The sequence below is a fragment of the Xyrauchen texanus genome, chromosome 4, assembly GCF_025860055.1.
Source record: "Xyrauchen texanus isolate HMW12.3.18 chromosome 4, RBS_HiC_50CHRs, whole genome shotgun sequence".
Lineage (NCBI taxonomy): Eukaryota > Metazoa > Chordata > Actinopteri > Cypriniformes > Catostomidae > Xyrauchen > Xyrauchen texanus.
The window spans coordinates 30,843,736-30,868,898 of record NC_068279.1 but is presented as its reverse complement, the minus strand read 5'-3'; the positions used below and the strand labels follow the sequence as shown (position 1 = coordinate 30,868,898).

General features: G+C 38.0%; 1 protein-coding gene across 8 annotated transcripts in view; it reads left to right on the top strand.

Moving 5' to 3' along the window:
• Positions 1-25,163, top strand: part of LOC127635135 (nuclear receptor corepressor 1-like) — a 119,103-nt gene that overhangs the window by 6,666 nt on the left and 87,274 nt on the right. For all 8 annotated transcript variants that reach the window (XM_052114945.1, XM_052114981.1, XM_052114970.1 and 5 more), the window contains exons 2-5: positions 17,181-17,387; positions 22,654-22,745; positions 23,816-24,005; positions 24,228-24,407. In XM_052114945.1, coding sequence (XP_051970905.1) covers positions 17,280-17,387; positions 22,654-22,745; positions 23,816-24,005; positions 24,228-24,407 — 570 coding nt within the window. In that variant the 5' untranslated portion in view covers positions 17,181-17,279. The remainder of the gene's footprint in view (positions 1-17,180; positions 17,388-22,653; positions 22,746-23,815; positions 24,006-24,227; positions 24,408-25,163) is intronic.

Sequence of the window (25,163 nt, the reverse complement as noted above, 5' to 3'; positions counted from 1 at the left end):
ACAATAATGGGGAAAGAGGGCAACCCTGCTGGGTGCCCCTATCCAGTAGTAAAGTAATCTGAAATTAATAAATTTTTTGTACCGCCGCACCGGGTGTCTATAAAGTAACTTAATCAATTCAATAAAAGTATTACCATACCCATAAATTTCCAAAATCTTAAAAAGATTATCCCATTCTACCATATCAAACGCCTTTTTGGCATGAAGTGAGATGGCAGCGACCGGAGACTGATCATTCCCCACTGACCATATGATTTTAATGAAATGCCTAACGTTATCAGAATATCTGTGGCCCTGAAAAACCCCACTTGATCTATATACAGGGTTTTTCCTGTCTCAAAATGAAGCGGAGGTGGTACCATACTGATAAAAAAAAGTGCAGTTAAAAACACGTAAACTTTGGATTTGCATTAATGCAATAATAATGACCTGGCAATTGAATGCTAATGTTAGTTTTGCCAGCTGTTTTTTAATTTAGTCTTTGTCCTGTGTCAAATGTCATTTTTAGTTTTTATCATATTTAGTCAACCTCATCCAATTTTATTTTTTTTATCAATTTTAGTTGACAAAGTCTGGGCATTTTAATCTAGTTTTAGTCAATGAAATTGGTTGACATTTTTAGCCATAAGAGTATTATTAATAAGCATTTGTCAATCTTGTCTATCCAAAATCTATATATATATATATATATATATATATATATATATATATATATATATATATATATATATATATATATATATATATATATATATATATCACACACACAACATTTTATTGTTGTTGTAATTTAGTGTTATTTTTCACATAAGATTGATCTTATCATGATGATCTCATCAATGATGCAACTTGTTGCAAGCTGTAGACAGCGGGGGTGAGAGACGAGCGTCTCCATTTTGGAGTGTGCATCAGCTGGCGGAACTTTAAATCTCTCCCGGACTCGACTCTCACTCAGATTGGTGCACTTCCATGACTGGTTGAAGCTGCTCACAGAGAATGACAGTTTTGGAGTTTGTGCTTATTTACATGTCATGCATTTACATTATGTGAACTTTAATTAAGGATGAAATAAAGATATATCGGCAAGCTGTGATCTGTGTTTCTATCAAACACTCGAGTTGCAGCGCTCCTCTTGACTTGCTTGTCATCATTTTAGTTTTATATGATCTTGTTAAGTTAAATGACATCAAGTGACTATTCGACAACAGAATTTTTTTATTATCATCACTGAGATTTGCAGTTACAAATGACAATCCACCGAGTGCAATTCTTGTTAGTGTTAGCGGCAAAAAATTTGACTGAGGCAGCCGCCTAGTAATACTCTATTCAGGAAAAACCCTGATATGTATAAAAGATGTCATAACTTAATTGGTTAGCCAACATTTTTCACAATATTTTAAAATCTAACTGGATCAGGGAAATTGGACTGTAACTCTTACACTCGCTTGGATCTTTGTCCTTTTTTAAGATTCAGACTGATCTGGGCTTGGGTCATGGTTGGTGGAAGCTTTCCATTCTTTAATGATTCTGTAAACTTCTAGCAAAAGTGGAGCCAGTTCTATAGCATTAGATCTAAACAACTCCGCGGCAAAGCCATCTGGCCCTGGAGCCTTGCCTGTAGGCAAGACTTTAATTAACTCGCCAAGCTCCTCCCAGGTTACTTCGGAATGAAGAGAATATTTTGTTCATTTGTCAGTTTAGGGAGTTCTAATGGTTCCACGGTTTCTAATATCTTCATCAGTAGATGAAGACGTGGATCTATAGAGATCAATATAGAATTCTTTAAAAGCATTGGTAAATGGTCTGCGCTTATAAAGTTTTTAACCATAGCGGTATTCAAAGCGTTTTACACTGCATCTCATTCACCCATTTACACACCAATGATGGCAGAGCTGCCATGCAAGGTGCTAACCTGCCATTGGGAGCAACTTGGGGCTCAGTGTACTGGCCAAGGACACTTCATCATGTGAAGTCGTGTGAGCAGGGAATCGAACCACCAATCCTGCAAGTAGTGGACAACCCGCTCTACGACGTGAGCCACAGCAGCCCCAAAAGCATTGTTAATATCAATGGCAAAATAGTATTATATCTGTATTTCAATCGGGTCAATTCTCTGAGGCCATCGGATGACATTTGGTGCTTCGGCTCTGCCTCAGCACTTATTAATATTCCCTTCCAACTCCATGAGTTCTCGTGCTTTGGATTTTTTGATAAATGAGGCATACTGTTTGATCCGACCTCTTAAGAACTGCCTTAAGTGCCTCCCAAGCCACGTCCAACTTTGCCGTCGGATTGCTCAAGTTTGGTGATAAAAAATTTTGTAAAACAGAATTACACAACAGAAGATTTCCAAGAAAGACTTCCTTTACTCCTTGCCTTACGTAACACAAAATCTTTATCAGATAATCTCAGTAATTTGGCCAGAATTGATCAGGGCCCGTCTCCCTCAGCGGATCGCTGAGCTGGGACCCTGTGAGCTTGCTCGATTTCCTGCTTATTGCCTGTTATGTCAAGCCGATTCGGACAGAGCCCGTCTAGAAATTCCACTATATTTCAACAATTCAGATGTTATTCCACCGGTTACACTTTTCCTAGATGCTCTTCAGTTCCACCTTGGTCGCTAGCGGATTAGCAGCTAATTCCCTCTCTGATTACTCCAGATAATCAATCAATTTCTCAACATCCGCCATTTCAGTGAATTTTGTCTCCATGGCCGTGATTGACGTATTGCAGCAAGATTCTCCAAGTCAGCCACGACCTTCGTCAGCATTGCCGATATTTTATTTTTTTCTTTATCAATTGTTCAGAATTTTGAATTCTTTGACATATTGTCTTCCTAGAACAGTTATGGATCAGGGTGTATCGAATCTCACAAAACAAGCAAAGTGTGAAGATCTTGCCATTCACATGTTCGAACTTCAACATAAAAACACATTATTAACTATCCTTAACATTAACTGGTGTCCAATGTATTTTTTTTAATAGCTGATGCTAATATCCAGAGATCGGGGGGCAGATAGGCTGTATAAAACTGATATAGCACCCAAAACCTTTACCTTTGAAAAAAATTAATTCTATACAGATTTTTTATTATTTTATTTTTTTTAGAAATTTCTCCTGGTTGCTGTTTAGTCATCTCGTTTTACTCATTTGTTTGCACATATTTTTTTAAATACATTAAGAAGGAAATAACAGTGCACACACAGTAGTCCAGCAGCCAGGGGCATTGTTGACATAAAGCTCTACTGGGGCACAGACCCCCCCCATTACTCACATTGCTTTTTGCTGCGTGCAAGAAGTGTGCAACATAATACACTATACAAACTTCACTTGATTATCCCACTAGTCTTTCCTCCTTTCTGCTTTCCTGTCCCTGATTTGTCCAAATAATTTTCTGATGTCCATCAACTGGAGCCTAGTCAAAATAAAATAATCTGTATTATTTAGAAACATACTTTAGTTTCATCATGTTTTCATACCCTACCTCAATTCTGACTGGCGTTCACACTATGGGCTTACTAGTTAGTTTGTAACTTAAGTTCTTAAGGCAAGACTTAACTAGTAGGTCATAAACTCTCCATAAAGTAATGCATAGTCGCATAATATGACATTTATAAATAGTATATTTGCCCTGTGTAAATATCAATATATAGGAACTGTATCTAAAATAAATAAGGGGTGATAAATAAATGCTAATACAACCGGCTGGAAAAATATCTGAAAAAATCTTCTATATTTTGTATATGTTGACACTTGACACCAGAAGACGCACTTTGAAAATTGCACCATTTGAACTGTTTCATGCTGAAGAGCCGCTTAAAAGTATGGTTTTTTTTTTTACGAGTGTAAATGCCAACATCAAATATGTCGAAATAATTGATGACCATCACACAAGACATGAGCAGATTGATGTCATTTAAATGAGTCTGCTTTTTTTATTCCAACCATTACTCCTGGTCGGTAGATTTAATAAATAGCTTCCGTAAATATTTCGTTTATAAGTAGGGTTACGTTCTACCTTTTATTGGTTTAATCTTCTTGGTTTAATCTTCTAAGTTTAATGGTGCAATGCTGAAATATTTAGTAGTGTGTATGTAGTGACTTATAGCACACTATGCCACAAATAGGCTAAGTTGTAACGTACGTATAATTGGTGCAACCGGCCCCTGGACTTGTGTGTGTGTGACTTAGGTTATAGCAAGGGCACAGGCGTGCTCCTCACGAACATGGATTTCTGTGTGCATGCATCAGATTTGTGTTTTCAGTTAAACTGCGTTGCTTTTACAAGCATTTATTGGGTGGGTTACTGCGTTGCGTTTCTTTTTCTGGGATTATCAATCTAAATGGAATGCACTGACAAATAATGAAATTGTTAAAACTTGAGATTTTACTGGGGCACGTACCCCAGTAAAAGGGATCTAGCGACGCCCCTGCCAGCAACCATGGACTGTATGTGTGCATTAGAAATCACATTTTCTCACAAAAAGACATAATCAAACTAATTGTACACACAGTGAATATGACATTACTTATAGCACACATGAAGCACTTTTACTTTGAAGTTGCTCTCTCACTCTCGTGCGGATCCAGCGAGACCAGCAGTCTTCGAACTGCTTCCAGTTTACACGACCCAGATTCGACCCACACAACATTCATGATTAGAGGGACTCGGTTTTGATCCAGGCATATTTTTGCTCTTCAGTGGATGATGTATAAGCGATTTGTAAATTACATCTGTTTAAACAAGATTTCCACATATTTGCAGATGGTGTATGATAAAAGTCTAATTAGTATTTGTTTTTCATCTTTGGACAAGACAGTTGAAAGTTACAGGGAACTGTTAGGGAGAGAGCGAGAGAGAGACCGAGAGAGACGGAATGAAACGTGAGCACTTTAAACATCACAAGGTCTTGTGTGTCTGTCATGGCTCTGATATGCGGGACTCTTTAAAAAAAAAAAAAGTCATTGATGCACATTGTTCTTTATTGTGGTAACACAATGGCACATAACAATAACACAAACTGTTTTTGTTTACATGTCTCAAGAATGTTCCTTTCATGCATGCATGCAGGCAATTCTCTGTGTCCTTGAGGCTTGAGAAACTAATCAGCCAAATGGGAAAATTTATCGGCTGATCATTTAAAAATACAGAACTTCTGATAACTGACTGTTTTAAAACAATTGGCCAATGTTCAATAATGGAGATAATTGCTTTTATATGATGATACCCATGTTTGTGCTACACATTGGTGCGTCTCTATATAGTTGGAAGTAAAGCCAATTTTATCTTTACATTCTGCATTGATGCAGTTGTTTGTTTGTTATAAGTTATGCATGCTGATGAATGCATGCATTTGTAGAGTAACAAATAAACGTTAAAGCAGATTATTTTAGCTAATTTAGTTAATTTTGTATTTTATGATATCATAGCAATATCAACAAAGGAGTCTCAGTAAACAAAACTTGATGTAAAGTTTGCAAACATGTACTGCATGTCATAGCGGATGAATATTTCACTTTAATGCAAGTGCATTTTGAGCAACATTTCTCATATTATCCTATTTATTCTATCTTGTGCAACTAGATGCACGACAGGACATGCTCCTGCCAGTGCTCGACAAGTGTCTCCTCTTGTTGCATTCAACTTGTGTTGAAGTTGTATTATTTACAAGCTCCCGCTTCCCACTATCTCCCACTTCTCTCACAATTTCATTGGCTGTTGGTCACAACCGGTCTCTCGCTCATTGGAACAGTGCTCATACATGATGACAAGACATCTAGATTTTGAGTTCGAGTTTTTAAATCCATCTTGACATCTGGGACGAGTCAGGGCGTGTCGTAGGAGTGCGCACACACAACAAGACTATTTGTCGTGAGATTTGAGACTTTTCATTGCCAATTCAAAACATCAAAGTATAATATGAGCTTAAGTCCTGTAGTGTACACTAGGCATAACAAGTCGCTAGACAAGGACTACAAAAAAAATACATATATGTGAGTAAACATGTCTGACGTATTGGAAAACAGTAATAGTTTTAGATCTAACAACTTGTTAGCAACATAAAAAAATTTATCTTATTCATATTGTTGTAGAACTAAATGTTCAAGTATGTTTACCACAGATCTTACTTATAAATTAAAAACCGCCATTATATAAATGTATAGAAGAATACTGAGGGAATGAAAATGCTAGGCTAATTCTCTTCCGGGGTTATTCTCTTCAAAAAAATTATTAAGAGTAAGAAAATGCTCTCTATTAGAATATTTGTTTTTTTTTATATTCAGGTTGGCAATGAGCAGGTACAAGCAGCGTACATGCACTCCGCACAGTCAAAGTCTGTCGCACACATTGGGATGGGGGGATTTATGTCCATAAATCCTGATGGCGGCCCTGCACTTGGTCACTTCATGCATTTTTTACTGATTGGATTAGTATCTGATTGAATAACAACAAATTCCATTTATACTTGGCTATATCAATTTGTCTCTCACGGGATCTTCAATTCCCACGCTATTTGCAAATAATACAGAGTTCCCTTCCGGGATTGCTGATGCTGAGCTGAAAATTTAAAAAATGTAATTTTATTATTTGATTCCAACTGACTTTGAACAGTGCGCGTGTTTCTGTTTGTGTGCACGCACAGTATTTTCTGTGCTTCTTGTAGGCATGATGTGTCATGCGTTCATTGCCAGTGTTTAGTTTCCGTTTTTTCAGCTATCTGCATCAATTAAATTAAGAAAAAAACTACTGTCTTTCCAACAGCATACTTATTACACAACAGTGTCTTATTTTGTTGTGATGTATTGCGCGACGCCAGCCCTATGCAAATACACTGACGTAGCACTGTTTGGGTGGAGTAAAGTTTACATATGTGTCGCGAACAGCCAGATGCATTTATACTTGACCGAGTTATGAATGGGATGCGTCTCATACCACCTTCTGAAATGGTTTGAGCAATCAGATTGCAATCTGTCTCAAATGCGTTTCGGAGGACATTACACCTGGTCTTTTCATGATCTGATCGCTATCCGATTAGTGAAAACGCATGAAGTGGCCAAGTGTAAATAGACCAATAGATACTACTATTTCTCTTCAGGAGTTTAGACCCACAGTCTTTTTATATTCCTTCAGACTTGAGTCATACAAATGCAAGTATTGCACTCTTGTTATGCAACATCTACTGTTGTTTTTTTACCTTCGTCTCCTGATGTTTACAGAAGATTACATCTTTTTAGTGCTTCTTCGTGACAGCAAAAGCTCAATTGTGTAGATACACAAATTAGTTCAAATAACTGCAGGTGTGTGCACATTCTCATTTAAACTATGCTTGATTAGAAAGATCATGTTGCATGCATTCAGTGACAGTCACTCATCCTGTACGCAGATGCAGAAATATACTTTGGGATTTACTCTGAAGGCTATTGTGGTTTTGGTGTTTAGGTTTCATTTGTAAAGATGTTCAAGGACTCTGATTCTGTGCAAGGCACATGCATGCCAGGGAGTGTGTTATGGTGTTTGACCAACTAGGACACTCCTTTTGGAAGAGGTTGCTATTTCATGCTAATCTAAGTTGTTACTTATCTACCCAAATCTAATCTTAACCATCAGGACAGAGCCCACTAAACTGATCTCAGATCATTTGTAGAGTTGAACAATAAGCTTCCCTAGCGCAGATGCCTCCATGTATGGTTCCATCCACTGCATTGCTTTTTAAAAAGTTTCATGTTTTTCTATTCATGATAAAATAATATCCAAATAAGAGCAGAGTGACAGTTTTGTGATTCTTCTCTACAGTGTTGTCAAAACGTGCTTTCGGTCTGCTCTATCGCAGAATTTTCAGCTTAACTGATTTTGACACTTCTATCTTTTGCACAGTGTTTTAGCATCACATTTAATTTGTGAATGACCAACCAGTGTTTGATACATTTTGTATACACTGCTGCTGCACTGTTTGGTATGTGAATTGCTATTGATATCGATTAGCAATGTGAATTGCTACAGATTACAGAAATACGTCAATTTGCATAACATGCGTCGGTGTGTCGAAATGGAATAAATAAAATGGCAGCACCCGGTTTAAGCATGGATTCCCCGAACAACAAAATAACTCGCCCATGGTCATCGTGGGAGTATTTTAACCAGAGACGCAACGATGTGGTACTGTATAAGCTATGCAAATTGGAAATGGCTTATCACAGCAGTACAACTGCCATGAACGAACACTTGAAGCGAAAACATCCCGGAGCGCTTGTTAAGGCGAGGAAGCACCACCGTCTTTCAAATATGTGGTGTGATGACATTTCGGTTTTGCCGTTGAGTATGTTGCCTACTCCAATGGAAAGACTTCCAACATGATTGCACATCTGCATCTGAAAGCAGGATAGCAGGGCAGGTAATACAGGCATCCAAAAAGCAACAATCCCTCGCTGATTCCTTCCAGGATACATAGCCAAATGGTTCTGAGAGACACAAAAAAATGACGTTTGGTCCGCGAAAAGAAAAAATTAGCCTCCGCGTTATGCAGAACGGACCACAAAGCGGCATGATAGATGTAATTATACTAAAGGATCGGATCATTCTCTTTGATACACCAGGTCTAGTACAGAATCCTGTGCCCTCCACAGAGGAAGAAATTATACAATACACTAGGAATGTGTACAAGTGGAATTTTGCTTTTAAGTAAAATAAAGTATTGCAATAAAAGTATAGAGGTTTTTCCTTAACCTCTTACTGTTCTTGTCCCCTAAGCATAGAATAACAAAAAACAATCTGATGTGCCAAGCCATCAAAAACAAACCAAACCGTGGTTAAAAAACAGAGGTATGTATTGAACCGTGGGCTAACTGGATTGTTGCACCCAAACATGATATATTATTACAACACATGTTTCTGATAGTAGTAGTCACTTAAAATATATTTTCTAAATGCTGCTGCTAACGTAACTTTACACCATGCGTCATCTAATTTTGTTATTTGGCTGTTTTATATTTTCTGTTTACTTTAACGGCCATCTATGAGTGAGAAAATGGCGTAAACTGTGTGACCGTTACAATCTGTAAATCGTTTCAATTATATTCCTTGCCCCACTGAGATTTAATTCAGATTGCAATTCCTGTTAGAAAAAGTTAACTGTTGCTCGAATTGCACTGTTACTGTAAGATGAGGAGGGAGAGAGGAGGAGAGGTGGAGGGAGATTGTGTGTTACTGATAATTGATTAAGAATGCACAAGTTTTAGTTATTCCTGTTAGAAAAACATTTAGTGTTACTCAAATTGCACTAATTTTACTGTAAAATGATTATATGTTGGACTGCTAAACTCAAGGTTGTACAATGTTTTGATATTCCTCCTGAAAGTGACTTGAATTTTACATTTGTTTCATAATTTTTTTTTTGTTGGATTGCTAAATGTAGATTACTTTAATTTTATTTTGGAGTGATTTTAAGAAATAACTTGTTTAATTCGAGTAAAAGGAAAGTGTACTCTACATTTTAGTAATCCAACAACAAAATTATTGAAACAAATGTAAAATTCTAGTCACTTTCAGGAGGAATATCAAAACATTGTGCAACCTTGAGTTTAGCAGTCCAACAAAATCTCTCCAAAATAAAATTATTGTTGAACTGTAAAATGGAGATTACCAGTTAAGACGGGGCTATTTTTGTTGCAGAATAATGCCCTGCAGTGCACACTTTGTTTCTTGTACATTTGTTTAAGAGAAGATATTTAATAAAATATTGAAATATTAATGAAGGTTTTTTATATTTATTTTGGGTTAATTAATTGTTATATTAATCAAGTAATAATAATAAAATTGGCAAATTAGTCGTTGGAATAATTGGAAAAAATAATCGTTAGATAAATCGATAAAAAAAATAATAATCGTTAGGTGCAGCCCTAATTCATTTAGACTGAAACTTGTTTTTTTTTGGGGGGTTGACAGCTAAATTAATGGCTAGAATGGAAACAATAAGATAAAGTGGAAGGTTTTGAAGCTGATGAAAGCAGAGGCGGCGGCAGCCGATTTTGCCGGGGCTTCAGCCCCGAATGTTTTGAGTGTAGCCCCGAATGTATTTTGAATAGTTGACTGACAAATATGAAACCGGACAATAGCCTATGTAAACCTCCGAAATCATAAGTTGCCTTATTTCATTGTGCTTTGGCTTTGCACATACTGCATACAGCCTGTAAAAACAGACATAGGCATAATCTAGCCTATAGAATAAGTTCCTTTTCTGTCGGTAGCCTATGGGCGACTCCGTTTCTTCCTCTCTGTTGAATATGCAGCAGGTAGGGGAGGAGCTGACATCAACTTACTTTACTTAGTGGCGAGTTAACAGCAGTTAGCAGGCAAGACAGCAAAAATGAAGCAAATGAGGCTTCTAAAATTTCCGAAAGAAGTCAGTGGGTAAGAATTCGCATTTGTTTTTGTCCTTAAAGTCTAAAGATCATCATCTGGCTGGCTTTCACCCACAGTAGGCTAAACCTCAAGACGTCTGCTACTGACTGATATCACATGTTGTAACCTGTAGCCTCGTGGTTAGCGCATCTGCCTCTCACGCTGGAGACCGCGGTTCGAGTCCAGTTTGGAGCATAATTTTCTTGTTTATCAGGTGTTATTTTCTCTAAGGATAACCAATAAGCATTAGCGTAAAATGTATGTGTGACTTGTTTTGTGATATTAGTTTGTTGTAAATAGACACTTTGAGGGTAGCAAAGATGTGCCAGAATCAGGCATGGAAACTGGTAACAATTAATCAGTCACTTTACTTTAGAGAAAGTTAAAAGTGAAACATTGTTTATCCCAATGAACCTAATGAAAGGATTTTGACAGATGAACATGGAGAATTATATACAATTCGATGCCATGGTGTGTCAATGAACTTAGACTAAAGTCATTCATGTATTGCTTTAACTTAGGATCTTATACATCATTTTGACTATTTATGTAAAAAAATGTAAATTATTTATATAAAATTTTTTTTTTTTTACTTCATTTTACTCACTATAATATAAATCTTTTGTGATGACTTGATTGTAATGTACATGAAAATTCAAGAATCATGATAGATCTTAGGGCAATCCCACTGATCTGCTCTTGCCAATACATTTTCTTCAATGGTATTGGTCTACAATTTGACATATGTAGCACTTGATGAATTAGTTATTTGAAGCTGATTTGCAATAAGTTATGTGCTGTATCTGTTCTTTTGCATCACAGATGATTCAGGGAGGAGAGAGGATGTTGAGGATAGAACTAGAGTGGAAGATTTAGGAACTGTAGAAACAGGCCCAGCAAGAGCAGAACTCAAAGAATACCCTCTCACCAGCTTTGAACTACAGAGAAGTGGTTGCTAGTGTGAAAATAAAATTGTCTGGGCTAAGCCCCGGATGTCCTTCAATGCTGGAAATGCCTCTGGATGAAAGTGTGGAAAGAGGGACAAAAGGGAATGAAAGTAAAGTGTGTTCATATCAAACAATGGGTCTGCTGTATCTCCTCCTGATTACGCCGTGTTCTTTCTCATGCTCTGACAGATAACCATTTGGAAATGTGTATGGAAAATCGTATTTGCACACACTGAACTGAAGTGCACCCAGCCAGCTCCAGTCATGGAGACTGATTTAGCTATACAAACAGACTCTCATGCTAGACGGGACAGAGGTCTTTGACCATATACTGAAGCATGACATGTCAAATGTAAAAGGCAAATATGCCCTTAACTAGGGCTGGGCGGTTTTTCAGATTTGAATGTGCATTTTGACACTTATTTTTTTAAATCGAAAAATCAAGATTTTACATAAAAACATTGTAAAAGCTATAGTTAAATATGTTGTATCGGAGTGGTGGTGGCCTAGTGGCTAAAGCACAGGGCTGTTAATCAGAAGGTTGTTGGTTCGAACCCCACAGCCACCACCATTGTGTCCTTGAGCAAGGCACTTAACTCCAGGTTGTTCCGGGGGGATTGTCCCTGTAATAATTGCTCTGTAAGTCGCTTTGGATAAAAGCGTCTGCCAAATGCATAAATGTAAATGTAAATCCACCAAAGGTTGAATAAGGAAGAGAAAAATAATTCACAGCGCTTGTCTTAATGGCACTTCTGATCGATCAGCTCCACGTTTGTTGCACGTGCCAAATGAACGTTACAGGTTAACTACTTAGAGACTGATATAAAAGACAGCTGTAATATTCCCAGTTGTACACGGTGTGATTGTAGCTCAACTTTGTCCCTCATGGATGTATACACACAGGCTTAAGACCATAACTGGCCTTGGTGTGCGCATGTTGATGAACAGTGTCCTTTCTTTTTACCTGTAAAAAAGGATTGGCTATGTAATGGGTGCTTAATTTGAAATCATATAGATAGGCTATATATGGGAAAATCTAACATACACTGCTCCTTTTTACCATAATGATTCAGATAGATTGCTAATTATTGCTTTGTTCGGTTACATGCTTCAAGTGTACTGCATCTATTAGTAATGATATATAATGATAAATTATTTCATTTTGCTGCGCTGCTCAGGGCATGTCTCTGAACCAGCTACGGCAGATTCTGATTGGTCACGTAATAAAGTAGTTCCATGCATAAATGCGTTTTTTCCTAATATTTTTTCATTGAACTGTTGTATTTAAGCAATCAATATCACACAAGCAAGAGTGCGATATGGCCCTACGTCAGCACTGCTGTGATTCGGCCACAGGCCGAGTGCCGTAGGTGAGCGAGCGAGCAAGAGTGATCACCTGTTGCCACACCCAATCAGAGATGCTTACAGCTTTCCGAAGGTCAGCTTTCTCAGTGGAATATAGATGTCCAAGTGGGGTATTCCTCTATATTTCAGGGTAGCCGGTACGCAAACATCATTCACTATTGAAACCATTAAGAAACCCTTTATTATTAACTAGTATACTGGATAATGTATCAGCAAAATGAACAGTAATTTCAGTATAAGTTATCAGGAAAAGAAGCCGTTTTCTTTTTTCTTTTTTTGCGAAATATTTTCAACTTGTATCTGGACTTCAAAGGATTCAGTTAGGGTTATGATTCTCTTTTTTGTTAATTTAGTTGTAAGATATCAGCTCCCTTTTCATTCACACAGTTATTTTTTGGATCTCACTCAACTTCAATATTATTATTGTTTGTAAACAAATAATACTATATTTAAAAGTAATATATATATATATAGTAATATATCTCAACCATGCACCTTTAACCTTTAAACCCTCACGCTTTTATTTTTACATTATGAACTATCCAGGAAGTCTTGTACGTGTCTGTTTGAAGCCAAGTTCACAGTAGTTTAATTTGTTTCTTATTCAAATTCTGGTAAAATGCTCCTCCAGTGCCGTTCTAAATGCAGTGAACCGAACTATTGAGCATCTACATCTGAGATATTTGAGTAGCGTTCCAATATTACACACTACGTAAAGGCTAAAAATAGTGTGTGTGTGTAAACAGAGCAACGGCATTTACTGACGCGTAGGAGCTGCGCATGGATTTTATATATTTACTTATTAAACACAGCCTTTTGTGATTCACAGAGCTATCGCACATCTTCAAGTGGCTTTGAATAAAATGCATATGAACTACTTTAATTGTGTTTTTATGGTTCTTTTATATAATTTTCTGAGCTTGACCGCAACGAACATGACTAACACACAGTATTGGATTTGGATTGGGCTCATCGGACCGATACCCGATCCGTTTAAGAACGTCAATATTGGATCCAGTTATTTGATTGTGAGGTAAAAATTGTCTAATGGTTTTAGTCTTTATTCAAATCAGTTGTCAAAAGATTGGTGTAATCAGTAAACCCCGAAGCTTTTGAGAGCAACTTCTGTCATTGCATTTTATGTCTCCTTGCCTGGTGTAATTATCACCAGCACAGGTCAAAAGGTGTTGTGTTCTTTCAATGGACATTACATCAAGAGTCAGCAAAAGCACGGATCCATGTTTCCATTAGATTATAGAGTCACGCAGTATCATTCTGATCCTCCTGTTCAACTGAGAAACATGTCAATTATCCATAATTTTTGTTTCTGAATCATTCAGTCCAAGTACTCTTAGTTGCACAATTAATCAGATTTAAATCACCTCTCACGGTTAATTAAACAACTGTTTGTGATATTAATGTGCTAGCGAGCACAAGTGATCAGCCAGGTAAAGTTGAAAACTGTTGTTCATTTTCATTAGTATAGGCTGCGTCTATGGATAAACCATCACATCAGGAGCACAAAGCTGTTGTCACACTGGCACCGCTGCTGGTAACACACAGAAAAACCACACTGTCTTCAAAATAAAAGGCTTTATAAAATAATTAAATAAATGAAAATAAAACAATCCTTTAAAATAAACTCATGAGACTGAATACCAATTCTGCATGCTCAATTATTACAGAAATATATTACTATTAGCATATATATATTATTGAAATAATTTAAAGAATGGATTTTGAAAGAGTATGCAAGTGTAAACACCTGACAGAGTAACTGTTTCTATTAGCAGTAATGAATGGGCAAAGCATGACTTAATTTTGGTCAAAAGGATTTTCTAGTTTGTAGTTTGAACAACTTGCTCAACATGAGAGCTACTGTTTAAAGTAATTTTAGGTTTTTGTTTCTTTTAGAGTTGAGATCTAAGCAGTGGCAACTTAAAGTTTTCATATGACAGAATGATCATGATTAATAATCATGATTAAAATTTTGCAAAATAACCTTTATTATCTAGAGGTCGACCGATATGAGTTTTTTCATGCCGATGCCGATCTTTTGAAATCCGGGTCGGCCAATGGCCGATTTATTTTGGCCGATATGTGCTTGTTTTTAACCTGTTATTTGAACCTTTTATTTGAAAGATAAAATGTAACACAAATAACTTAAGATAGACAAAATTTCTCAACAAATACATTTATTGAACACTTGACCAAACCATACACTTAAAATTAAAAATGTATAATGTTATACATTATACATGTTTATACATATTGTATAAATAATGTATAACAAATATACTAAATAAACTAAGCAGGTGTTACGAACTGCTCCGAGACAGGAAGGTTGAGATCCAAATGCAGCTTTAATTAAGGGGCAATCCAGACACATAATCCAATATTCAGAGCATCCAAGAGAAGCACAGGCATAACTAGGGATGGGTATCGTTAAGGTTTTAATGGTATTACTACTCTTACCGATAGTGCTTATCGATCCGGTACTTCAACGGTATTCTTAACAGTTCTTTTTGTTATATATATTAAACAAAGATAAACAATTACACAAAGATAAACATTATATAGGCACAATTATTTAATTTCAGGAAGGTCTACTAACATTACTGTTCAGGTGTGGTCTAAAAAGATATAAAGTAAATCAATTGTAAAATAACACTGCATAGTTTATCATAGATAAATGATTAATAGATTAATGCTTATTAATGCAGTAGTTATTCATTCAAGAGCTGTAAGTGATTTTCTCTTTGCCTTTTGTTGTTTGATTCGCAGTGGCTCAATCGTCAGCATGTTTATTAGACTGCTTCCCCTTTAAGACCGAGTTCAGATCTAATAGGCTCCTGATGCACCATATTTTCTCCCAACTATTTCCAGTCTACGTCCATTTAAGACATAAACTGTGTTTAAGTGAATCTCCAAGCTGGTCGTTTTGACATATTTTTGTGTATAGTTGATCGTTTATATGCGCACATGAAACCCAAAGTAGCCTATACTTTGCTTGTCTCGTTGCGGTCTGTTTCGGAGCGCGCGCCGCCTTGGGAACGATATCTCTTGCGCTCTTTTTATTATTAAACGCGTCCCGCAATTTAGCAACAGTATCTAGACTGCATTTTACAACAATCACCGATCATGCTGATTCTGACGTTAAGTTTGAGTTTTAGGGAGAAATGTCAGTGCACCGTTGTGAAGGGAAGGAAGTTGTGCTAGACAGAATGCAGCTTATGTATAAATATTATTTTCATAATCTTTGGAAGGTGAATAAATCTAAAATAAAATCAGACTAATATCACAGATCTAAAGTGTAACCAGGCTACGTTTGAATGTTTCATTCTGTCACTCATTAAGTAGGGCTCGTGTTGTGCTCGCTGTAGCACCACGGGATAGAGATCTCTCTCTCTCTCTCTCTCTCTCTCGCTCTCTCGCTCTCTGACTGTGAATAGCTAAATTGCATCACAGACAAATGGTTCATATTATTATACATAGAAATGGCTGGCGAGATAAATTAACTTTCTGTTTATAGCAGTAATAAATGTATTTTATACATTACGCGTTTTTTCTTGAAGTTGGCAGTAACATATCAAAAGTTTTTAATTAAATATAAAGGAGTTGTACGAATTTAATCCTTACATTTCCTCCAAGGAACTTAGCTCCTTAGACACTAGATGAGGTCTGCTCACTCTGCTGGAAAATGACTCTAGGGGCAGTGTGCGTCGAACACGTGTTCCACAACAACACTAGGCTGCCACAGATGCGCCTGCCTAATAATCGGCTTGATATAATTGGATATTTGCCGATTATGTTAAAAAATGCAAAAAATCGACCGATTAATCAGTTGACCTCTATTATTATCAATTTCACCATTATCGTGCAGTCCTATTCATTTATTATGTGGACTATGCATTTTTAAATGCACTATGGGGCAGTTTGGTGCGGTGAGTTGCGCTAACTGAGCCTGTATCCAAAATAGTGTCTTTTACACTTAAGATCTTGTATGTAGTTGGAGGGTGATCAGAGATTTAGGACTCCATTACTGAATCCTTGGTTTGAGTGTGAAGCTTTTGTACACAAAGCCCTAAAAACAACAGCAGAAAAGCAGGGCCATGGAGCATTGAGTGATTCTTGAAAAGAAAATACCACATGGTGCCATTGTTTTCTTTTATGTGCTTTGTGTCAACATTGTCATCATTTAAAATCTCTCAGGCTTGATAATTTTTTTTTAACTCCTTTTGTTGGTTTTAGTAAGCCAGTACTTTTTCTGGAAAACTAAAGGGAACATTGCATAGCGATCATGTGAAACAAAGCATGTTTCATCAACAGAAATGGCTGCCAATTGGTCGCACATTAAGAACCGAGAACTTTTTAAAACGTGCTCCGTCATGGAATGAGTTTGTACCAGAGACTCCAGAATCTTTGGCTCTTGACAGTGATCTGGTGTTTTTTCTCATGCCCTTTCTCAGGTGGTCTGGCAGCACAGTCATGTTGATCCCGTGATTAAGTAGCAGTGCTTCAGGCCCAGTCTGATCCGCTGGCACACCACCAGACCAGACAACCGCAGCATGTCCAGTTCAGGCTTCCCCCCCAGCCAGGGGTCCTTCAGCAGCGAGCAGAGCCGTTACCCACCACACTCAGTGCAGTACTCCTTCAGCTCCACACGCCACCCATCGGTTAGTACCACCTGCACCTCCAAAAAAACAAACCACATTCATCGGATCTGTTACATATTGGGTTTTGCTGCAGAGCTCTGACCTAAACATGTCTTTCTTGGCCAGTTGTCATATAGTGAAATATTTCCAACTGAAGTAAAGCCTTCCCTGCAATTAACAATGTTGGGTACAGTGGGGCTAACGGCCCCAAAACATCTAAATAATGTCTGAAGGTTGATTTTGATTCTTAAAGTGTTGAAAAATATGTGGATAATGAGAATCCCTGAAATTATCACATTTATTTTGAGACAATTCTAATTGTCATTTTCAGCTTTGTTAAATAAAAATATTTGCAATAACTATTTTATAAGTAAAAGAGGGTGTTTGATGTGTAAAGCCCCCTTTTTGCAAGAGCTAAAGGCCCCCCATAAAAATACCCTCTCATTGATGTGAAGAATGTTCTAGTTGGGCTCACATTGACTAATCAAAGGAAATTAATTAATTTATAGAATCCGTGAAATGTTAGGATTGGGCGATTAAAACTGTATCGGTATTTACCTATACCTGACGGTGCACCTTTATAGATATAACGATATAAAACATTTTCGATATAACACTTTATAGTTTAATTTAAATGTAAATAGACATGAAGTTTGGTTGCATGAGCAACCCTCAAGCATGCACCGTCCCTGGATCATATGGCTTGATAAAGGAGCGTGCTACGAGTGACAAGAAAACAGCCAATAACAAGTTGCGTTGCTGTAGGGTCCGGTTGTGCTATTGCCATGTGACATCAGAACACACGAACACATGTGCACACGAGTGCCGTGCCTGCCGGCGATGAGGAGGTTATGAATACAAAATAAGACATGTCAGCTCGACAGTGTGGCCTTTTTTGGTTTCTTTACGTCTGACCAACATCAGAACGCCGTTGTTTGTAAGCCAACATCAGAACACCGTTGTGTGTAAGCTTTGGGAGAAAAAAAACATCCCGGCCAAGTACGGAAACACAAACAACTAATTATTTCATCACTTTAACCGCTTCCACCCTTTGGAATATGCAGCATGTAGTCCACCACGACCTTCATCTACCTCACCTCAACAAACAACCCAGAAGCAGTCCATGATGGAGAGGTACTCGGCAACAATGCCTTATGAGAAATCCTCCAAACAATATTTCAAACATTTTATTTATTAAATTCTATAGGTTCTTTAACACTTGTGTATTTAATCTTCATATAACATATAAGAAAGAAAATATGTTAACATTTTAGTTAATTTAGTTAATTTTTTGTTTGCATTAATAGAGTGGGTAAATTACAAATACAGTGGTTAAATTCAAATGTTTTTTCTACTGGTGTATGTTTAAAAAAGGTTATTAAAATGTATCAATAATTATCAATACCGAATTATATGAAACATTATACCGTGATAAATGTTTTAGCTGTATTGCCCAGCTCTATTATGAAACACCAAAATGGTTTGAAATTAGATTTTTTTAATAAGCATTATCCTAATTTGTTACACCCATCTTGCTTGCTGTCTCAAACGTTTTGGCATAAGTTGGCATTTTTTCCAGTAACCTTTGCCCCTTTATCTACTGGGTCTTCCCAATGCTAAACCTTCTCACAAAAAATATGTTGCCCCAGTATAAAAGTATAAAAGTTTTTTTTTATAAAAGTTTTTATAAAATTCAGTATAAAATTTTTTTTTTCAAGCTTGATACAATTGGCAATCAGAAATACAAAAATATATTTTCCTAAGACCCATTGTTCCCTTAAGCCCAAATATACCACAGCCTAACATGTTTCACAACCATCCTATAAAGCAAACAGAGGTCTGGAGGTACTTGCATTTATATAACTTGAGTCTGAAGGAATATAAAGACATATTTATGGGTCTAAACTTTTGAAGAGAAATTGTCTGGCATCTCCTAGCAATTGTAGCAAGCATGCACCAAAAAAATCTTATTTGACAGGCACGCGTTCGACTACGCAGACGCTGATTGTTTGCATCAAAATCGAGTATACTTTGGGCATAAAGCTTATTACTTGCAGGGAGAATGGACACAATGGTGATTAAGGAGACTCTGTAACCATACTGTTTCTTGGTCACTCCTACTTTGGGCTCAGCCTGCCAACTTTGTGTGTGGAGCACAGATTCTGAATCACTGGACTAGCACAATTTTTATTCTGTGAAACTGAGAGGTCCTATTTGCTGCAAACAGATATTACACCTCCTTAGTCTGACGGTAAAGGTATTGTTGTGCATTGTTCTGGTGTTGTATAGCAATGGCGAGCTTGAACTGTCAGCAACTTAAACGCAGGATTGTGCTGCACCTGTGTCATCTGGCAAGTGACCTCCAGACAATTTCACTATCTTTACCTGAAGTTCTGGAATGTTAAGCCCAAAGAGGTGCCCAGGAACGATTGGGAGGTCCCGCAGAGTCTTCTTGCACTCCTCAGGCAGTTTTGCCTGAGCAAGCCACACTTGGCGGTGGGCAGCCAGAAGTGTGGTGGTAAGAGTACCTACATCACGGGTCACATGACCCATAATGAGAAGAGCTGTCTGCAGGAACTTAGAAACTGAGGGGTCATCGTTTGCCGACTCCAATGTACTGGTGGTAGTGGAGTAATTGACAGATTGTATTCTCAGCGTGGGTTCTATAGTCAGCTGGTTCGGACGCCTTTTTCAGCAGCGAGACTGTGCAACCACATTGGGCACTGGGGTATGGCACTATACCCTGTAGGGCCTTGTCAGGTGACACCACCAGGGCTGCACCATACTATTTCTGGAGAGCGTCCCACCCCGATGGAATCTGCTTCAGCCGTAGACACTAGCGTACGAGCGATCTTTGATCACCACTTAGGCACACAAGACCCCTTGAGGGAGTTAGAATATTCTAACTCAAAATGTTTGCACGGTGGCATGGCAAAGGAAGTTACAGCTGATAACTGTCTAAAGACATTTGACTGGGCTGGTTGGGCAGGTGACTTGTCCAGCCCTAGACGAGCAACCGGCATCTGAAGCACAGTCAAAGTGTCATCCGAAGAGCTGTGCGTCCTGTGGAAATTCACCTGTAAAATGAATCGGTCCACTTCAGTGGTAAAGCATAAGCAAAGAAAGCCTGGGTAGCCCCTTCAACCACCAAAGTATACTTTGAGCTACAAGGGTTAGTTCCAAAATACTGAATATTTATCCAACACAATCATGCACATTCATTTTTCAGAAGACAAAGAATCAACTAAATGATTGAACCTCCTATCTTCACCTTACAAGGACAGGTTCCTGCCCTGACATGCTCTATTCTTCATCCTCACTAGTCATCCTCAGCACATTCCATAATACGCTTTTCACTCTTTGGCTGTGTCCTCTAAGACACAGTTCTCTGCTCTCTGACCTTGGCAGAGATGGCCATACAAAGAAACTTCAGTCGACTTGGCTACAAAGAGAAGGTAGAGCGCGCGTCCAAGTCAGAATGACGTGAAGGAAAGGAGACTAAGAGGCTCTTCCCCAATTCCTTTATTTGAACAATCCTCATCCTCCTGTGTTATAGTTACAGGAGTGGCAGGCACCATAGGCTGAAGCAATTGAAGGAGACGTTTTGGCTCTGACATCTCAGAAGAAAGGACAGCAACTGTCTTAGAAAGTGAATTGTTCTCGATACGATTGCTACGTGAATTTGCCTTTTGTATCCACACTCTGAAAACTGGCTGCTGGATTGCACCGAGGAGCACAGCGTATCACAAAAATCGGAATAGAGATTTAGGTAATATATAAAAAGTTAACGGGGGACACCGTGTGGTAAACACTAGCCAGAGTGTGGTAAACGCAGATAGTGCTGAGAAGCACGAAGTGTTAACGATGGATCACTCCAAACGGCGACAAAATAATCCACTCCGGATCCAAAAGGTTTAGGAATGCACTGCCACTGCTTGCGGGGACGATACTTCCCTGCTGTAGTAAGCTGCACTTGACAGCACAGGATCACACAAAGAATAACGACTTGTCTCTATCAGGTTAGAAAGTGAAAGAGGCTGAACGCTGGTTATTAACCTCGAGGCTCGGCCTACATCACTACGTGACTTTGTAGAAATATCTACAAAATCTAGCTGGCGCTGCGATAATCCACTAGTACTTAAGCGCCACTTCTGGCGGTCAGGAGAAATGAAACTATAATTGGAGCCATTGCTTGGCTAATAATACAGTGACTAGATTATCTAGAGTTTTTCCCCAACATTTAGATTTAATTGTTTTAGTGAAGTTGCTTTTAAAGGGAATTTAGAGAATTAACTTCTTCAAGAGGGTTTTAGTGTTCTGTGCTGACATTCTGCTAAACATCATAATAGTCTATTAGTAACAATAGGCTGTCAACACACCCAAACCCTCTTGGAAAAGTCCATCCCCTTCAAAATTCATTCAAATTCTTCCCCTTTAAAGCACCAGCACTACAGCCATCAAAGCACCTCTTTCTTGACAGACTAACTGCTGTAAGCAGTGTTAGCGTTATAGAGCATATTTCATAGGCCTGTTTTATTGGGAGGACTGTGATAGTTTTGTGCTATAAATGGTTATTTAGCTCATTTGTTGAATATCTATCAATTATCCCTTTGGAGGCATTGCTTTGCATCTGTATGTCACTAAGATTGATTTCTGATTGATTTCAGGTGGACATGATACAGGCTTGTCAATTTTGAAGTTAATTGTGACTGACTACTACTACTGATTTTATTTATTTACTTTATTGCTGCTTTAGAATTTATTTTTTTAAAATGTGCTGAATTGCTCTGTAGCTAGAGAGTATTGAGTCACACATGGCAGCTTTGGTTGAGCAGTTCTCAGACCTGTGCTGCTGATGTCTGTGGTTTTCTAACGGAATGATGAGTTGAGGCTGATGATGAATGTTATATCTATAGTAGCGAGACTGCTTTGTGCTTTTTTTATAGCTGCATGATTTACTAGAATGTAAAACAGGCTTATGTGTTTCTGTGGGTACAGAGATGTGCATGGGTGTATGTGTTCTTCAGTGGGGATGGCTGCATGTTAATGTGTTTTACTGACTGGAGTGGAGATGTTGCTTTTTCTCTGACTTATAATAAGTTTTCATTTGTATCTCTATCTCTGTCTCTCTTTCTCTTCTTCTCACTCACATACACACCCGCCGTTACTCTTTCTTTTTACTCTTACTTTCTTATGTCTTCAAGGCATCTGAGCACTTATCCATGGGACCCTTGTGTTTATGTTTTGGTCAGTGTCTCCTATCTGATGTACATCTCTGTGTGTTTAGGAGTTCACGGTTCAAGATTACCGAATGCCACTGCAGGACCAACAGCGCCGTAGACCTTCACTACTATCAGAATTTCACCCTGGGACCGAGAGGTGACACTCCCGCTCTCCTCTCTGCCTTGATACATTATGATTTGCTCCTTTCATTTTGCTTTATTAAAAACTACATGACAACAAAATTTACCCTGAAAGGCACTCGTCATCACCGGGCTCTAAAGTGCAAGCATTTCTTGCAGATTTGTGAGTGAAAATTACTTCGTGCGAATTTGGAAAATTTGGTCGCACGGGTATGTCACATCTAATCTGACACCCACAATTATTAAATTAGATTGTAGCGTACCATCAGAATAAAAACTTCCCAATATGCAAACTACTCGTAAAAGAGTCGCATTAGTTATTTTTCCATTTAAAAGTGCTGTTTTTTCACTCACAAGGCTGCGAGCGCTCTCTGTCTGTCGCTATCTCACGAGCAAACAGTATAGGCAGCTATACCACAAAGATGGTTTATGCAATGTTTCTTGCTTGTTTTTTTATCTGTTAAAATGACAGACATGGTTTTGAATAATGAAAGTTTGACTAATGTCGTAAAACGCGGCGCTCGTGCAAAATAATGAGATATCTGTCTAATGCACGTTTTCCTAGAAACCCTTTTTTATTCCTTATCTGCAATTATGGATGCAGAAAGGCATCTTTGGTAGTTAATTTGCATATTCCTGCTTGTGCATATGTATATTGTATTGTGACCATTTTAACAATTACACGTAACAGTCTTTAAAAAAACTGACCTCTGATTGTGCCACTAAGTGCGAGCACTCTTAAACCAAAATGTTTGTGTAGAACCCTGTCAGCAGTGCCACTTGTTCTAAAGGAAAAAAATATCTGAACATTAATAACCAATTATACCACAGCCTTGCATGTTTCACAACCATCCTATAAAATCATATGTATATGGTTAAAGTGATTTATTGAATAAATTACACATTATATCCTGCTTCCAAAAATAATGTATTTCCATAAATCTTGTTTACTATGAAATGTCATATTACATAAATTCAATTAATTGTGTCATCATGTTTCATGTTGGCTTAGTTTAAGTATGATATACTAATGCCTTTGAAATATAATAATTGTGGTGTAATTAACATTTCTCTGGTCTTATACAGGCCGCCAGAGCGCAGGCACGGCTATGAACAGCAGTTTCATGGCATCTCAGCTCAACAGGAGCAGGAGACTCTGGAGGCCAAGCGTCCCCGCATCGATAACGTATCTGAAACGCACTTTCCACGAGCTCAAACATCTGGTACTGTACTGCCTCAACACAACTTACTGGATGGCATCAGGTCCACTGGAGAGGTAAAGAAAGTAGTAAAAATGTAACTTGCGCGCACACACACACACACACACACACACACACACACACACACACACATATCAGCATAAATAAGTGCAAGAAACCTCACCATATTGCTTAAAGCAAACTGATCAGATTGTTGCCTGTTATGGATGTTAAGTTTCCATGTTTGTATTGGAAGGCTCTTTTCTCTCTTGCATTTTCACCCTGTCTCTCTGGGTCAGGAAACTCAGTTTAGTGTGAAAGTGGAGGCCTCGTCTCATGGTGGAGTTCCACAGGTGGGCGAGGATGCAGATACATCACCCTCCAAACTCTCAAAGGAGGAGTTGATTCAGAGCATGGACCGGGTCGACCGTGAGATTGCCAAGGTCGAGCAGCAGATTTTTAAACTGAAAAAGAAACAGGTGTGTAAAAAAAAACAAGTGTGTGAGAGAAAGGTGCTTAAAGGGTTCAACAGAGCATTTTGCGTTTCAGCTCTCAGCCATTGTTTGTGTTTTGAAAATAAAAAGCTTATCATTTTGACCTTTTTATTAGTCGCATATGTGACCTAATGGTAATATTTGTTTATATAAATCCTTGAACAAAACTGCTGACGTTCACTTTTTGTACGTGCAAGGGTTCAACCCTTATGTCACAGTTGAGCTTCTTTACACTAGCTCTCACAGCTAGCAGCAGATTGGGTTTTTGCCCAATCAGAGTTTATGTTCAACTCTAAGCTTTGTGGGAAATATGCCCTCCTGAGAGAGGCTTGTCTCAACTCTCATTCCTTGCTATTCCTGTTCTATTTGAAGGCCATGCCAAATCCTTCAGGATTTCATCATGATAATCCCAAGAGCAGCACTCACCCCTCTCTCCAGCTGCAATGTTGGTTTTCTTAAAATGTCTAACTGTTGTGATAATAGCCTGCTGGTTAAATGTACTTTCCCTTCTGTCATCATGGTCAAAACATTGTGAGAGAAAAAAAACTGTTATCGTGCTTAGGAATTCTGACTTCATTAAGGCTGGAATTCAAAGCCTCGGTCTGGCTGGAAATGATTACGTTTTCTTTTTAATTGTTCTGTCATTATTTTGCTAGCATTTCATTTGGTTTCTCTCTCACTCCTTCATTATTTGGAACATTAGATCTTTTACCAGTATTCAATGTATCTTCAAAGAGATTA